Below are 17,811 nucleotides of genomic sequence, written 5' to 3'. Positions count from 1 at the left end.
CGCATCCCCCTGCTATCATGTGTCACCCCTTGGTGAGGCTGAGGAACTTCTGATGCCACAGCTGCACCTCCTCCTCTCCCTCCTTCTCACTCAACACCCGGTATGTCTCGTTTCTGTGACAGCCGCGGCGAGACACCTGCAAGGAGAGCCTGAGTTCATAGGACTGATACCACTGCCCATCCTTCCCCCAGGGAAAGAGGACCCCTGTGATGGATGGCATCTGGAGGCTGGGATGATGGGGGGACCAGAGGGAAGAGGGGAGAACCAGCTGGGAAGAGGGAGGGAGAGGAGAATAGCTGAACTGTGTGTTTCCTAAGATACGAGCTAGTCCTCTGTCCTACTCTGGTGTTTCTGGTTTTTGTTACCACCTAGGAAGCACCCAGTAGATGGTGGAGACCCTCCCCTTCAGGGATATACAGGGATACCCCGATGGCTGGGAGGCTCCCCACAGCTCCTCTGTCTCAACATTAGTGACTGTATCCACTGCCATCTCTTACAGTGTCTGTTAAAATTCCACCACCTCAATTACATGCCAGCTGTGCTCAGGTCACTAATTGCCACCCCCCACAAACACACCCAAGTGTGTCCTACTGGAGGGACAAGCAGTGGGTCAATGAGTCCTGCAGGGACTCTGGGCTGGCTGTGGAGTTACCAGCCAGCAGTGCAGGCTGCTTCTCACCTTCTGGTTGTAGAGGCTCTGCTGCAGACACTGGTGGCTCTTGAATGCACAGTAGCTGGGGTGCTGAAGTCCACCCGAGTCGCAGATCTGGGGAGATGGGAATGAAGGCTAGAGAAAGAAGAGGAGAAGGAGGTATGGGAGCACCCACTAGGCACCCACCTGGCTCGGCGTATCTCTGTCTTGGAAGGCAGCATACTCTGCCTTCAGCCAGAGGGTCACACGAGGGTCCTCACAGCCATGGGTGGCCATCCGGCTGCACCAGTACTCCACCCTCAGCCCTCTGGAAACCTGCATGCCATAGTACTTCGAGGTCTGTGGGGAGCTGGGCTGCAAAGGGGTGGAATAAAGAGAGCTGTGCTTCTTCGTCCCCTTCCCCAGCACCCAGTCCAGGCTCCTCCTCAGAGGCCATCTGGAGATTCAGCACGCTTGGTACCTTGCCGCCTGCAGCCCGGTACTGGGCTGAGATCTGAGGGTTGATGTAGGTCATGAAGCTGCCTGTCTTGCAGTGAACACGCTTCAGGTTTTTGATGTTCTGACACTGCTCCCTCTTCAGCGAGCAGAAAGCACAGTTGGGGCACAGGTCCATGTGATGCCGCCCGAGGCTGTCACACACCTAGGGTGGATGTAGCAGGGAGGTCGGGGGGGAAAAAGGAGACTGAGGAGCTCCCATATCCCTGGCTTGGAGCTTGCCTCCCTGGCCACCTGGGTCAGCTTCTCCCAGGAGGTGGCACCTGAAAGGACAGTGCTGGCGAGCTCTGGCTGCTGGACCATTGTGGTCAGCACTGCAGGGACCCCTGCACACAGTGGGGCTCAAAGGTGGACATCAGTGTCTTTACCAAATCTCCGAACCCAAGGACTCTTTCTTCCATCTCCTTCCAGGCCTGGGTGACCACTGACGACAGACAGTTTCCCTCCAGCATTGCATAGCACAGGATCACCACTGCCTCATCGTTCTTCAGGGCTAAAAGGCTGACAGAGAAAGGGATGGAGAAAGCCAAGTCTTGTCTCTTGCCACAAGCCGAAGAGACAGACCTTTAGTTAAAAACTGAAAGGGTGGAAAACAACCCCAAAGCATAGCAAAAATCCTTTCCCAAAGAAACCGTGGACTCTTGGCCAAACCACACAGAGGAACAGATGTGTCTGCAGAGTCTGTAAGTGCCTGTGTAACACGGAGGCTACGGGGTGGGGGGTGTGTGTGTGTGTATTTGGGAGCACATCTTGAGGAATTTTCCCAGGCACCCTGCAGCAGCTGCTGCCTAGTTTTGTCCATCCGCATGTATAGCAAGGTGTTTGTTAGAAGTCTGCTGAGTGTTGACCATGGGGCAGGCCCATTTGGGTCTGGAGTATGTAACTTACTAAGCCTCCCTCCTGCTTAAGCATTTGAGCAGAAAGCACAGTTAGGGCACAGGTCCATGTGATGCTGCCTGAGGCTGTCACACACCTAGGGTGGATGCAGCGGGGAGGTCGGGGAGGAAAAAGGAGACTGAGGAGCTCCCATATCCGTGGCTTGGCACTTGCCTCCCTGGCCACCTGGGTCAGCTTCTCCCAGGAGGTGGCACCTAAAAGGACAGTGCTGACGAGCTCTGGCTGCCGGAGCATTGTGGTCTGCACTGCAGGGACCCCTGCACACAGTGGGGGTCAAAGGTAGACATCAGCATCTTAAGTATTTGACAGAAAGGGGAAAAAATTGGTAACAATTAACTGTTCATCCAAACCAGCATGGGAAGCTAAAGGTAGAAAATTTAAGGACAGTGGGACAAGGACAATAAGAATATTTTACATCTCTCAGGAACAGAAGAAATTGTACATATGGTACAGAATTGTTATTAGACAGGGATGGTATGAATGATCAGCAATGATGCAGAAGAGGTAAAAATGCTCATGAAATATTTGTATTCTGTGTCTGGAAACAAAATCAACGATAAGTACACAAACTTTGATCTGGCAGAAAGTAAGAAAAGATAAGAACAACAATTGCTTATGTTAAAATGCTCTTAAAATCCATGCATGGGCTAACCTGTATGGAGAAGTTTTCCTAAGAATAGCTGAAATTTCTTGGAGACCTTCAGATTAGCCTTAAAAAAATAAAAAAAAGAGGTGGAGAACCTGGAGGGAAGTCATGAAGATGAGATTTCCTAAGGCCTGGAAGACTTTCACCTGGAGCAAGAAACTGAAGACCTTTACTTAGCTGAGCAAAGGCACTAGTGGGTGGCCACTCAGTCGGTCTGTACTTCTACCAAAATGGGGATCAGCTGGAAGGCTCTCTTCATCAGCAGGTGGAAGACTAATGACTTTTGGTGATTGGAATTTGGAGTGAGTTCCATTCAAAACAGAAATTAGCTGCATGTTCCTGATGCAAAGGGTATTTAGCATGGGAGCAGCTGATGGGCTGGCTTTTCCACAGCTTGGAGTCTTCAAAAATATATCCCAAACTTCTCTTAGGAGAAGGGTCTGTAGCTCAGCCACATGATACTGTTTTTTAATTCAGGGCTCACTAGGCATGGCTCCATATCCTGTGCTGAGCAGGAAGGCCAGGATGAGTGATCAGAGCAATTGCCAGGCCTGAAGGCTGAAAGAGATCAGTCTCCCCAACATTAAGCTCTTGCGATTACGTGGTGCGTGAAGAAATCAAGCTGTAAGGAGCAACTGGTGTTCACAGATCCATGGATGTGTGAGAGGCATACACTGTATGCACAGGAACATGCAGGTGCTTGGCATTTACACTGAGTTTGGGTGTGCACTCATGTAGAACGTGGGTGAGCATTAGGGTTACTAATAGGAAGAAGTTTTGTCCACCTCCTTAATAGATCCCTGGGCCTTGCCACATACCATGGATGAAGGAGCTCGCAGCACATGCTCTGCACTTGCAGTGGGTCAGAAACAAGTGATCCTGTACCCAAACAGTTCACACTAACCAGCAGCAAATGAGCGTGTCCAGATCTCTGAAGGCACCTCTCACTTAGATACTACAAGAGAACCTGGAAAATCTTAGTCACAGAAAATATAATGAGTGCTAGACTTTTTTTACAGTCAAGCTTGTTTTATCACAGTGCAGCAGATGCTGCTCTAGCCTGCATCGAGGCAAGCGAAGTTGTTCCTTCAACACACGATCCTGTACTGTGCTGTGGACAGGCTGCAAATGGTATTCTGTGGATACAGATGTGTGAACAAATTACTGTGGTGCCAACCCACAGTACATCAGCCACATCCCCTGAAAAAATGAGGACGGCTGAAAACCTGGAAATCTACATATTGCAAGCCTGTGCATCTCTTACTGTGGTGAACCACAGTGTGATCAACCTGGTCAGATGTTTGTGGGAAGGTCCGAGTTCAGAGAGGACAAAGGAATGCAAACTGAGGACAGCAGTGACAGATACCAACGCTTTCAGGCAAAGCTGGAAAGAATTAAAATGTGCCAGTAAAAAAGAGAAACAAAGCTCGTCTATCCTGCAGAGAACACTTCCAGAACCTGTAAGATCCTTTATGCCCACTCCTCCATCCCATGGCTCCACATTCTTGTCTTTTTGTCTTTTTGTCTTTTTTTCCTCTGTAAGTATTCAGACCAGTTAGGATACCAAGAAGAACAGGAAATTTTAAATTTAGAGCAGAACGTCTGTGCTCATCCCACTTGAAAATCTTGCCTAAGGTTGTTCAATTCAGCCCTCTCAGCATTTTTCTGTGACTGGGAGCTGGACATTGCTGAGAGAAGAACCAGTGACAGCCCCCAAGGCACACCTAGCACTTTTCTTCCATAAAGGATTGCTCTTTGTGTGGGGATTTCCTAACACTGACAATTTCTCTCTTAAGCAGTTGTAGCCCAGGAGAACAAGTGTTTGGTCCACTTTGCTCATAAATCTGTGACAGCCAAAGGGAGTCCCTGCCACCACTTAAGATGCCTGACTGCTTAGGCACAGTTGGTTCTTCGCCTTCAAGATTTGGTAAACTGGCCGGGTCATTTTGATGGGACTCACAAATTTCAATTAATGACCTTGATATTATTCTCCAAACTTATCTGAAAGAATTTATCCACAAGTATGTCATTATTGGCTATTGTTCCACTACTTGCTTGTTATTCCAGTGACACATTGTGATTTGATTGCTTCTTCATCACACCAGGATGATCAAGCCAGTAAAGTGAGAGGCACATTAAACAGTCATTAAAAATTATATGAATAGCTCTGGTGTTTTCATCACTGAGGTTGAAAAAAGAAGAAAACTGTCCAGCTTGCTGTACTTTTTTAAAAATAGCAAATAAATAACAACCTGAGGCTTAGAAAGCAACTGCTAATAAATGGGTTTAACAGCCTTTGCTTTCTCCAACACATCTACTGGTCCAACAACTGCAGCCTGAACAAGATGCAAATAGAGGATTACAGGCAAAAGGGGCAGTAAGAGGGAACTTGGCTCCAGCCTTTTCTAAAAAGAGTGCTTCCATAAGTAGCTCATAAGTAGTGATAAAACATCTGCTGAGTGTTGATGACCTACTTGTTCAGAACAGACACAAAGTCAGATGTGGGTAGGAGCCTCTGGTGCATGGCAAACTTTAGATTTATAGACCATATTTGATATGATGGGCTCACGCAGATCAGAAAGCCTCGCATCCCTATGCACCACCGACTGACACTTTGCTGTTGGCCATGTATGCGGATGTACGTGAACTGTGTCTGTAACTTCTGCTTACCTACCCAGGAAATTGAGTCATGCCATCAGCCTAAGGTTACCAAGAAATTCTCTTGCGCTGTCACATCCATTTTCTCCTCTATCTCTGTTCTTCATCTCTGCTGTACGGCTTTCTAGCCTCACGGTTGCAAATTTATGATTTTCGTTACCACCTCTGGGTGAGTGTGATATATCTACATCATCCCCAAGTGACAGCTAGTTCCTGAAAGCAGCTGAGAAGTGTCAGGGGAACCGGTCCACCCCACATCACCAGAACCAGGGATGGGTCCTGCGCTCCTCCCTCACTTGCAGGCACCTGCAATCCATGATGCTGCAGTGCTAGGTGCACCTGGGGGCTGTCCCTGGTCCCTCTCCTGGTGATTTCCAGTGCCCTGGTACTGCTCTTTGGCCTATCCAGCCACTCTCTCACTGCTGCTGCCTTAAGGCAGCGCTGGGGCTTTGTCCCCCATCACCGAGGCACTACAAATGGTACAGACAGACCCGGCACAGCACTGCTTCTGGTCCCCTGCACCCATTGACACACTGCTGAGCTGTTTGCGGATATGCAGAAGTTTTCCCATGCATCAGGGAAACTGATAGGTCTGTCTAAAGTGATTTCCTAATGCAAATCCCTTCCGAGCTTAGTACCTCTACACGTTAATGTCCTAACTGCTGCCCTGGAAAAAGCCTAACAGGTACTGGGAGGCAATGTTTCAAAGGGAATGTGAAAAAATATAATTAAGAAGAATCTGTGGGCCAAGATCAGCCATTGCTCAAAGGCAAAAGAAGAAAACTTCAGATAAAAGCCTATCTTGCTTTAGCATCTCAAGACATGGAGTGACACACATAGAGCCTACTTCAGTAGTATCTCTGAGGAGGGCTGGTTGGCAACATCTGCCTCTCCCTCGATGTAATGACAAGGGTTTGGGCCGTTAACTTTCAGCTGCTGAACCTCTCTGATATTGGCTGGCTGTGTGAGGTGGAGTGAATACCTGAGGCAAGCAGAAAAGAACATAAGGAGCAAACAGCAGCTTTCCAGCACTTTGTAACTTCTGATTTAGATGAGTTGCTGCAGGAAACTAAAACCACTAAGGAAAAAGCCATTCTTAACAGCTTCAGAAAGAAAAAGAGATCTTGGCTGGGTACCTGGCAGATCAAGCCCAGCAGGTAACCCAACACAGGAACCATTGGGAGAACAGGAACATAACACCTGCCCAAGGGTTGTGGGGAGACAAAGTGTGGGAAAATTTGTGATTTGTAAATACATCTCTCCTGCTGACCCACACAATATTGCAGCCAGCCTCTTACGTCTGCCCAGATGGGACACTGAGAGCCCCCTTTTCTGAGATTCTCAAAAGCCTGGGAGCACTTGAACTTCTGGCCTAGTGGTGAGAAGACAACCTGCCTTGTCACGACTCCCCTTTCACAGCTAGCCATGCACAGTAGCAATATGGAGACTCTAAATGTGCCCTGGCCTTACTGAATGGCCAGAAGATACTTCTACATCATCCCCAAGTGACAGCTAGCTCCTGAAAGCAGCTGAGAAGTGTCAGGGGAACAGGTCCCATCCTGCACCACCAGACCCAGAGTAAAAAAGAAAAAGTAATTGTTAATGGTGATGATAATTACAAGAAAGTGCTTTTCTGGAGACAGTATTTTTAATGAAGGGTCTGATCTTAAAATTAAAGCGACTGGGGATGAAGTACATAAATACAACAGGAACTATTCGGCGGGGTAAAGCAGGAGTAGGAGGGTGCAGCCGCCCAGAGGGCTCAGCTCAGCCTTGCTGGGGAAGCTGGACTCACGCGAACCACGAGCGTCCACGCGCAAATACCAACAGGACGGGGTCTGTATCCGGGACAGCCGTGATGCCGAAAGGGGTGTAAGGGTCACAGTGGACAAACAACGCAACAGTGGGAAGCGCTGGGAAAAAGGGCAAATGCAATTCTTGTGAGGGAAGGGAAGGGAAGGGAAGGGAAGGGAAGGGAAGGGAAGGGAAGGGAAGGGAAGGGAAGGGAAGGGGGAAGGGAAGGGGGAAGGGAAGGGGGAAGGGAAGGGGGAAGGGAAGGGAGGCTGACCTTCTTCTGCATACCCAACTGCTGAAACTGAAACCCATTGCTGAATGGTGCACGCAGAGCTGGAGCGTGTGGGTGTTTTAAAGGGACACTGAAAATTGCCGCAGAAAATGAGTTACGCCGGCTTTATAACATGAGAGCTATTGAGCTCTGTTCAGCTTACTGCAAGACTGAATCATGGCATATAGGTAACTTTGAAGAGAGGAAATACTGGGAAATAAATAGCTCTTTAATTTAGAACCACAGCATGATCAAGGGGCAGAAAACACAATAAGGACTAAAAATTGAAAATAAATGCAATGGGACATTTTTTTCCCCTATAATGATTCACTGCTAGCAGAAACACGACAAAAGTGTGCTGCCAATTCTTCTTGTTATTTTGCTACTATTAGCATGTCTATCTCTAAAGGTCACAGTTACCTTCATCGGGTACCAAGAAGCTGGTAGAGCTACCAGAGCCGCTGCCACAAGCAGGGGTGAGCAAGAAGGGACGGATATCCCACTGGACATAAGATCCTGGGGAAGACATGCAGCCCTGGGTTTGGTGCCCGTCACAACCATGCACACCTGTGTTAAACCAGATGCTGAACAGCACCTGTGCACACCAACCAGTCCCAGCCAGCACTTCTCCTCTTGCTGGAATGGAAATGCCTCAAAGTATTTTGCCCCTTTTTTAGGTCATGCTTTGAAGTCCCTTTGAGAGGAGGCAGGATGTGGCAAGCAGCAAAGCCGACAGGTCTTTTTATCCTCACTTGAATTTAAGCTTTGCTTAGCATGATTGATGGGGCTCAGCTGCCAGGTTACAGACACACAGTCAGCCTTAGTGTCTTTGAGAAACTCTGCAGCAGAATAGCGAGTGTCATGTGCAATCGCAGCAGTCCCTCAATAATCCCAATATAACTAAATCAGAGTAAGGCTCAACTTCAGAGGCAGGGAAAAAGAACATATCCTCAATGAAACTTAATTTTGCCTTAGAGTACATAACACCAGGAAAAATTTGCTGGGCAGTAAAAGCCTCCTACAATATTAGGAAGGAGGTTGACATAAATTATAGCCTTGCAAGAGAGCATTTACAGCTTTAACAACATGATGCAATTCATTCTTACATGCAGAAATGGGATCTCTGGCTCAATGGTAGTAGTATGCAGTGTTTCTAATAGAAAGCATAGACATGCAATCATGCATAAAACCTGTGTGCTTACAGGAATGTCACTAGCTAGCAGCAGAGCGAAGCCAACATGATTTCTCTGTGAAAACCACATCTAGGCAGCATTTTTTTTTGCTCTTGGCAAGCAAAATAATATTTGCATCTCAGGCAAAGCAAGTGGTCCTCAGCCACAAAGTACTAGAGGATCAAAAAGTAAATTTGAGTGAAAACATACGATCCTTTTGCAGGTCTTTTCTGTTTGGGCTCATCAGCCCCAGCTGCCGGAGCACAGAGGTGAATGGGTCATGGCAGATCATCTGAGAAGAGCTCAAGATGCTCAACAAGCTCCTAAAGCACCCATAGGCTAGAGGAACTAAGGGCACGTAAAAGGACTGCAGTAAGCTGGACTGTCGCAGGGCCCCTGTGCTGAACTGACATGCAGATGCTTTCAAAGCCAGAATGGGGAACCAGAAACCCCCTAGGAAGAGCAATGCACAGACCCAGCGTGCAGAGAGGTGCACATGCTTGAGGAGAAGTAGTGGTCCTGCACAGCTGGGAGCAAGACTCTGTGCTTCCGGCTCTGTTTTCTAGCCTGGCACTGCTTTCGCTCTAGCTTGGTGAGGATGGAACACTCGTCAGAGTGCTCCTCAGGCCAGACTGTTTTAAGCAACATCTGCTTCACATTACATGCAGAGAGGTGAGGAGCACAGTGAGACGCGTGTTTACTCCAGCATCCCAAGGACCCGCGTTTGCAGGGAAGCTATTTCTGCAGGTCATCCAGACTCCTGGGAGCTGTGAGCTGGGAGGAGGATGAGTGCAGAAGTGATTGCACACTGCAGGTGGCCACAGTGTGGAGATACACGTGAATGTGATAAAGCCCTGCCTGCAGCTAAGGCCCAGCCTAAATGCACTTTGCTCAGGACACAAGGACAGTAACGTTGTCAGGCACTAGCAGTGCTGGGTCACCCTCTCCCTGCTCCCTCTGTGCTGGAGCGGGGGTGTCTGAGGGGTTGCCTGGGTGCATTCCTGCTCTGTATGGGACAGCTTGCTCCAGAAAGCCTGCGTGTGCTTACCAGGAGCTCAGGGCAGGGGCATGAGTGCTGTGGGGCTACCAGCCAGCACATGTGAGGACAGCCCCGCACGGGTGATGTGCAGTACCCCACCGGGGCGGGAAAACGGGTCTTCCCCTCACCTGCCATGCGGGCCTGTTTCCTGCACCCCCTCCTTGGCACTGCCTGACAAGCTCCCTGGGTCTGGCTTGGTGCTGGAGTCCAGAGAAGAGTCCTTGGTGCCTACAGGTGTCTCCAAGGAGAAGGCCAAGTGGATGAGCTGCCAGACGCTGTTCTGCAGGTGTTGCTCCCAGGCTTGCTCTGCCTGGGCAGGGGATCCCAGCCTGGGAGGTGAGGAGGCAGGGGCAGCCGGGACTGGCAGGGTCGGTGGGAGCACAGGCAGCCCCCTGTCCTGCGGGTGTCTTGGCACCCCTGGCATGGCCGGGAGGAGCTTCCTCGGCAGCGGTTTCTGACTTGACAGTGCGTAGGAGTACTTCAGGAGAGTGTCCACATTGGTGTGCAGCAGGGCATCAGTGGGCGAGAGAAAAGCTTGCCCTGGAGCCGGGGAGAGAGTGGGATGGTGGGGGCTGAGGGCACCTTTCTGAGGCCAGCCAGAAAGCTGCTGGCGGGTGAGAGTAGCTATGGGAGAACAGCAGGCAAGCAGGGGTGCCCAGTGCAGCTCTGTGCAGCTGTACCTTCTTCCATAGGGGAGCTTTCATCCCTTGCCCAGGAGCCCAGAGCATGAGGTCGCTCCATCGGGAGGAGAAGGTTTTTTGGAGGAGACAAACTCAGACACGGGATTCGCTGAGCGGAGGAGAGAAGGAGAAACACGAGTCACACTGTATTATCTTCCCTTCCTCCTCACCTCTTCCATCTCTCAAGTGATACTGCCCCCCTCCCCGGTCCGAACCCCGCTTTCCACCTTGGTGTAGAACTGGCGCTTGAAGCAGCGATACTGGGCGAACTGGCAGAAGGTCTGAAACCACGGTGCCTCTGGGAATTCAGAGCAGACTGGCCCTAGAGAGGGGTGAGAGAGACATGCAGGATGGGGGCAGGCCACAGGTTTAGGCATCTGGCCCCTTGGCCTGGGTGCAGGAAGAGATGGGGACCTCTCGGATGTCTGTTTTCAGAGTGGCTTGTGGTTGAAGGGGAAGTCAAAGCTGTGTGTCCCCAAGTGGAGATCACAGCCTGGCGCTGTTATAGTTCCCCATCTCAGATGCCACAAGCACTTTCCTTCCAAACCACCCAGGGTTCCAGTTTGTCCTTCTGCCCTTTTTCACAAAGTTATCTTTCTCTTTACAGAGACCCAAACATCCTGTTTCCAGGATCTGATAAGGACCCTGTTATTAGTCCTTGAAGGGTTTAAAAAAAAAAGCAAGTAGTGATGTGATGGGTTAAAAAGGTGACCAGACCAGGCCTGGGAACACCAGACAAAACAGCCTCTTCAGAGCAAAATAGTTTGACAGTGATTCTAGCTGTGCAGGGGACGGAGGAAAGTCCGTAGGGATGAGGTGCTGCTGGCAAAGCCTGTGCCTGTACACACGGTGCGCCATAGTCTTGACCAGCACTGCCGACCCCGCTGGCTCAAAAGTTGCAGCTCTTTCTGCAGTGATCACAGGATAGCTGAGGTCATGCAGGAGAGCAGAAAACCCTGGGACGTTTGGGGAGGGGGGTAGTCTTGTGCTCCCTCTGCTCTGTGGGTGCATGGCCCAGCTAGCACAGCCAGCCCTTTGCGCAGACCAAATTTGTCAAGTGCTGTCTGAGACAGAGGAAGTTAGCAGTGGAATTGCGGTGCTCTCCTGTTAGTTGCTTGTACACCATCTTTTACACTGTACACACTTCTTTTGTGCTGAGCATACGGATTCACCAGCAAAAGTAGAATTTCAGGTATCCACCGGGATCCCAGCCCAGAAGAATGCCCAACTTGTAGGAAACAAGCCAGACCCCCACTCTCTGCTTTGGTGATGCCCTATGAAATCCCTCCAGGACGTGAGGGACTGGACTCGGCCAGTGCAATGGACTGGGAGCTGCAGTGTTTTACTCTACCACAGAGCCACTACTTGCAAAAGAGCATTGCTGCCATTGGCAAGGGGAGTAACCTCAACCATTTGCTAACCCCAGCATTATCCTGGCTCTCCCAGGCCAGGACTGCATCCCCAGCAGCGCATACTGGTCCAGGCTTGGAGTATTAGAGCTTGCTGTGTCCTGTTACAAACCATTCCTATGATGATACAGAAACTTTCCATTTTGGGGTGGGGGGAGAAAAGTACATTTTCATTCCAACATCTGGGAAGTGAAGGAAAACTTGACACAGATAAAGTTTCCCATGGGCTCTCTTTGCTGGTCTCTTGATTTTCACTATGGCTCAGCTTTCCCACAGCCAGCTGAATGCTGATGGCATGACCTGACGAGCAGCTTGCCTCCTTTAGCACTGATCCCCACCTCGTCTTTTCTCTCAGTTCATCTCCCCTATGGAAATACTCATCTTTCTTTCAGTCCTCTGACCTTTCTGTCAAGGGGAGCTCTCCCCAGCACCAGCTGCTTAGTTTAATCAATATGATTTTTTGCCTCTTTCCTCTGCTCCTTCTGCCCATGGGTTTGCTGCAAACAGCTACAGCTTCTGCCGGGTGTAAGGAAGTCACCCCCTTGGACTTTGCGGCCAATTCCACCTACAGGGGCTCCCAGCATGGTGGTGGTGGGGGTTAATTAATTAATAATTGCATCGTCACTAAAAGATGGAACCAGCCAAGATATTTGCATGCACTCATCACGAAACATCTTCCTGACTCTCATTGTCCACAACAAAGAGCATTGAAAAGCTACGTGTAGGCTTCCCTTATTTAAAACACAAGGTGACTGCTTTCCTCAGCACCACAGCTGAAGAGGCACAATGCTCATGAATATTTGGATGTAGACAGCACTGCCATGTACCTGTGAGGACAGTAGAGACAAAACATGTGAGAGCACATGCTCTGCCACATCTGCTTGGCCTCTCAGCCTGGCTGCAACATGTGCCAAAATAGCCCCGAAACTGGAAGAAAGGGAACACGGAAGGGAATAAAGTCTGCCAGATGGGTCTGCTGGGCTGAGGAATAGAGGAAAAGAAGGCAAAGGGGGCATCCTGCAAAATTGTCCCATGTCCTGGCATTCCCAGATGCTCCAGCTCTTGACAGCTGAGCCTCCAAAGGCAGCAGCAGTGGGAGAGTGGCTGGATATGCCAAAGAGCAGTGCCAGGTTGCTGGGCATCGCCAGGAGAGGAAGCAGGAACAGCCCCCGGCTGCACCTAGTGCCACGGCATCGTGGATTGCAGGTGCCCGCAAGTGAGGGAGGAGCCCAGGACCCATCCCTGGTTCTGGTGATGTGGGGTGGGACACAATCCCCTGACACAGCTGCAGAAACAAGCAAGAAATAGTTGCCCTCAAGCTGCAGTCCAAATAAGCACAGTTGGCGGATCATTCAGTTCATTGACGTTCATAGCTAAATATAAAGACATATTTTTTATGAGAAAATTGTTCCTATTTTTTTTCCTCTGAAGAAAAATACAACAGAAGTAGTCCCAAGTTTTTCAGCTGCACAGATATAATTATGCCACTTAAATTCACTGATGCAGGGGTGCAGGGAAAGTATGACTGCAGAGATTTAAAGGGTGCTGTTGCTATGGCGCTTTCTGAACTGGGATGTTTCTTGGCTCCTGAAATGTTAAACACTTAAAAAAGCAGCTTATCAGCTCAAGCTTTCTTAAAGGCCCATGACAGCCCATGAGCCAAGCTTCTGCATTAAACCCCAGATCAAGCTGGAAGGAGCCAGTCAGGTTGTAAGATGAACTGTTGGGAAGAGATGATGACCTTCAGCGAGCTTCAGAAAACTGTGGCCAGTTATTTTCCCCTGCCATCCCACCCATGGAGATGTGGAGAAACTGAAGAGCTGAGTGAAGGGCCACTGAAGTGGCCATGGCTTTCAGCCGGTGGCCCATGAAGAGAGGCTGGGGCAGCTGTGCTTGTTCAGCTGGGTGAAGAGGAGAAGGGGAGGTGAGTTAACGGCAGCCCACAAGGACCTGAAGGAAAGCTACAAGATGACAAGGTCAAACTCTTCTTGGTGGTGCCAGATAACACAGGAGGGAAAAAATTGCAAATTCCTGCTTGGGAGGTTAGGACTGGCCATTAGGAAAAGCTTTTTCTCCAGGAAAGTGGTGCAGCTCTGGAAGAGGTGCCCAGAGAGGCCACAAAACCAAACTCCCTTGCACAAAGCCACGGTGCTCTAGTGTTGGGAGTGTCCTGCACCAAGCCGAACTTTGGGCTAGAGACCCCAAAATGACCCATCCTGCCACCATTCCTGTAATCCTGTGGCATTTCAGGGCAGAGAAACAGCCATCACTGCTCCAGCTGGGGCGATGCCCACCTCTGCCCCTCGAGGTGGGGTGATGCCCCTACCTTTGGGGACACGGCCGTGGTTCTCCTCCTGGTCCAGCTGCAGGATGGCGGGGCTGAGGCAGCCCTGTACCTGGCGCATCTGGCAGGACACATCTGCCTTCCAGGGCGGGTGCAGGCTGGCAAAGAAGAGCTTGTATTCGATGTCTGACAAGGGGCTGCCTGGAGCGGGGGGCACCGGTAGAGCAACGGAGGACATCAGCAAGGTCAGGAGCCCTGGGGGAGAAAGCAGGCTGCGCTTAACCCTCCTTAATGGGGGCAAGCAGTGGGTGGAAACGAAAGAGCGGCTGGCAGGGTGGCCCGCTCCCAACTGCTGGTGCTGAGCGGGGTGCCGGGAATGAGCTGGCCTGAGGTCTGCCTCCATCACCCCTGCTTGCAGGGCTCTGGGGGAACCAGGAGCCCCTGGGGCAAAAGGGGGGGAAAGAATGAAAAAGAAGGAAAAAAGTGGGGAAAAAAATAATAAAAAGAGAAAAAAGAAAAAATAAAAAAAACACAAAAGAAAAGAAGAAAAGAAGAAAAAATAATAAAAAGAGAAAAAAGAAAAAATAAAAAAGAAAAAAGAAAAGAAGAAAAAATAATAAAAAGAGAAAAAAGAAAAAAGAAAAGAAGAAAATAAAAAAGAATGAAAAAAGAAAAAAAGAAAAGAAAAAAGAAAAAAGGAAAAAATAGAAAAAAGAAAAATAAGAAAAAAATTTAAAAGTTGAGGGTTTTTTGTGAGCTTGGTTTGGTTTGGATTTGGGGGGGGGGGAGGTGTTTGATTTTTGGTTTTGTTTGGGGGTTTTTTGGTGTTTTTTTCCCTAAAAAAGCCCCAGCCTCACTTGCCTGGTGCCTCCGGAGGCACCCGCAGTGGCGCAGGCTCCACTGCCCACCCCGGTGAGCTGCCCCCTCCACCACGCCAGGGTCCCGTGCCCCTCCATGGGGACACCCCTCCATCCCCTCCCTTCCCTCCTTTGCCTTCAGCTGGGCCCCCTCCCCTCCTGCCTCCAGCACCCCCGGCAGGCCTCGCTCTGCCCCCCTGCACCACGTCCCCTCCGACAGCCTCCAGCCGCCCCCGAGGCGAGGAGAGCCAAGGGCCGGTGCGGCCAGTGGGCCCAGCGGGGTGGCCTTGTGCAAAATGGGGGGCAGGAGCAGGGGGTGGCAGCAGCAGGGGCTTCAGGCCTCCCTCCAGCCCCGGCCCCCAGGCTCTGAGGTGGCCCCAGGAGGGTGGGTAGGGGCCGGGCGGGGGTCACTCACCCACCAGCCAGCGCAGCCTCAACATGTCTGCCCCGGGGCCCAGCACCCCTGTTCTGCTTGGTGGCCCCGGTGACAGCGGAATGAGAAGGGGACAGCGTAATAGCCAGGCCAGGGAGGGGGTGCGGAGGGGAGCCGAGGGCGCAGGCTCGTGCCTGTGGGGGTATGAGGGGAGATGGGCACCCCACAAGGAAGGAAGAAGCCCAGGCTACGGGGACAAGGCAAGTAGGAGGAACAGGAGCCAACCTGGGAGCTTCCCCCTCTGCTCGGGGACACGGTGGTGGCTGGCAACAACCTGCAACAGCATTTGCTACCTGAGCTGAGGGTACCCCAAAAGCAGCACCTTTGAGGTACCTTGCACCCCAAAGCATTTTGTGCTCTTCTGCAGGAGAAAGGGGACAAAATCTGTTCCTGTTCTACCTGCGGGGATTGAGATGCACCCTGTGCCTCCCCGGGGAGCATCCCAGCACCGGCTTGCTTCAGGACGCAGTGGGAAGCTGCCTTGACCTCTCCTGGGCAGATGTGCCACTTTCTGAACCCCCACCGAGTCACGGGAGCACCAGCTCGTCTTCCTCTGCCTCCAGCACAGGTGCCCCGAGCACCACTCTCTGCACATTAAAATATTCCCAGGCCAAAGGGGGAATGGTGCCAGCAAAAGAGGCTTTGGGACCACCAGAGCAGAGGTGCCCAGAGCCCCACAGGGATGATTTTGAGGGAGACCCACACCCACATGCCCATGCCTGGCTCTTACTACCGAGACCCAAGTGTGGGGCACAGACCCAGCGACCCACGTGTGCACCCCATGGAGAAGCTGCCGACACAGTGCTTCCCACGGCTGAGCACTTTCTGACAGAGAAACACACAACCATAACCATCACGGGCAAGCAGCTGTCAGGGTGGTTGGAAGGAAAACGCTTGGCACAGCAGCTCCAAGAACTGCATCCGTAAGCAAAATGCAGGGTGGCATAGCGTCTTTGTGTACCAGTCGCATCGCCCCACAGCCGCAGCTCAGCTGGGAAATGACACCTTTGCAGAACCAAAGAGGAGCTGCAGGCAAAGTGGACAAAGTTTTTGACAGTGTAGCAGGATGCTGCTGAAGAAGTCACTTCTGTTGCAAATCCCAGGAGATTTGAGCAGCTCTGCTGTATGAAATGGCTGCAGAGTGCTGCAGATGCACCGGCTGTGATTGCAAGGCTGACACATCACCTGCCAGTACCCTGAGTGGCCACACAGGCTATCAAGGTGAAAACTCATATCGCTGCAGCCATGCAGTCCATTAGAAAGGTGTCTGGCAACAGCACGTAGCTCTGCAGTTCCTTGCAGGAGACAAGCTGTAGTTTGCTCTAAGATGTCTTGTTGGAAGCTAACATTTCTGAGAAGCTTGAAGCCCGACCATTTAACAACAGCATTGAATTTTAGGATGCTTTTGCAGCTTCTTAGAAACATAGTGAGCAGGAGACATTTTCCGGCTAGCTCTTGCCACTCACATTAAAACAGGCAGCGCTGCTGGGGCTTGCAAATTTTAGCCAGTTCCTAGTCTTCCATTACTTAGCTTGAGACATATTGCTTATTGGCTGATTTTAAACAACTCCAGGGCCTTCGGCTCCCCAAGTCTGCTCATCCCCTCTGCTCCCCGGTGGCAATGGAGCCCAGGCTGAGTTCTGCCATCCTGACTTGAGCAGCTTCCCAGGGGAACTCAATGCTGACCTCAGTGGCTGGTGGAAATGCATGACCAAGGAAAGCACACCAACGTGGCATGTCATGCAGTGTTATTAATGTCTGGCAGGTGCTGGCTACGCAGCCTGCATCTGCACGTGCCAGCAAGAGATTTATAGCATATGAAAACAGGAAACAAGAATGAATGGATCGAAGTCCCTGGACATACACTGAGAACTCAAACACAAGGCAGAAGATGAAGGAGCTGTCAAAGAAGTCATCCTTGGTTGATGCTCTAGTAGCAATGCCTGTAGGGAGCTACTGTATATTTGGAAAGAAGGCGGTTAGTCATGTGAGGACAGGTTGGCTACTTAGGACTTCGCATGTACTGTGGCATACACTGGATTTCGTCCAGGTTGTCAAAATCCTTCAGGGAACTCTTACAGTCCACAAATGTGTTCAGAAGCCAGCTAGTCTGTGGCGTGCACTTGGCAGGGTCGGGAGACTGGGAGTGCAGGAGGCACTGCTGTGCTGTTCAGCTTTCTTTGTGCCAGCTGGCTATGGGACACTTGTGTTTTAAGTTTCCATGAAAAAGAAGTCATCTTTGGGGGAGGGATGAGGACAGGAGGAAGAGTAGTTTGGACAGGAGGCATCAATATGGCAACCTGGGGGGCAGTCTACTCCCTACTGCGGTGTCAAGCAATTATAGTGTTCAGTAATGCGCAGTACAGGGGTGATGTTAATTCCAATATTTTCTGATTTCTGAGGGTTAACTTGGCATCTATAAGGTACAACTGATGATGCATTACAATCTCTATAATTCATGCACTGAAGCAGATTTCCAGCCTTGTTTTCAGAGCCGCCACAAAATGGCGTTTCCTGCAGATGG

At 50.6% G+C, this 17,811-nt stretch overlaps 1 protein-coding gene across 1 annotated transcript; it reads right to left on the bottom strand.

Moving 5' to 3' along the window:
• Positions 1-22: 22 nt before the first annotated feature.
• On the bottom strand, positions 23-15,294 carry ACRBP (acrosin binding protein). Its single transcript, XM_075727760.1, has 10 exons — positions 15,270-15,294; positions 14,040-14,252; positions 10,532-10,626; positions 10,305-10,413; positions 9,753-10,164; positions 1,516-1,648; positions 1,113-1,292; positions 839-1,006; positions 680-766; positions 23-136 (listed from the first exon to the last, which is right to left on the bottom strand). The coding sequence occupies exons 1-10, from the start codon at positions 15,292-15,294 to the stop codon at positions 23-25; spliced, it is 1,536 nt and encodes a 511-aa protein (XP_075583875.1).
• Between the last annotated feature and the right edge of the window lie 2,517 nt (positions 15,295-17,811).

This window comes from Pelecanus crispus, chromosome 1, assembly GCF_030463565.1.
Source record: "Pelecanus crispus isolate bPelCri1 chromosome 1, bPelCri1.pri, whole genome shotgun sequence".
Taxonomy (NCBI): Eukaryota; Metazoa; Chordata; class Aves; order Pelecaniformes; family Pelecanidae; genus Pelecanus; species Pelecanus crispus.
Note: the sequence above shows the minus strand (reverse complement) of the source record. Positions and strands in the feature narration are given on the sequence as shown.

Bases quoted from the DNA above. Each gene is read 5' to 3' on its own strand.
- ACRBP (XM_075727760.1), bottom strand. From the start codon at position 15,294: ATGTTGAGGCTGCGCTGGCTGGTGG. The intron at 14,253-15,269 runs GTGAGTGACCCC...TTTCTCCCCCAG, and splicing joins GAGGCTGCGCTGGCTGGTGG to GGCTCCTGACCTTGCTGATG. The intron at 767-838 runs GTGGGTGCCTAG...CCATCTCCCCAG, and splicing joins ACAGAGATACGCCGAGCCAG to ATCTGCGACTCGGGTGGACT.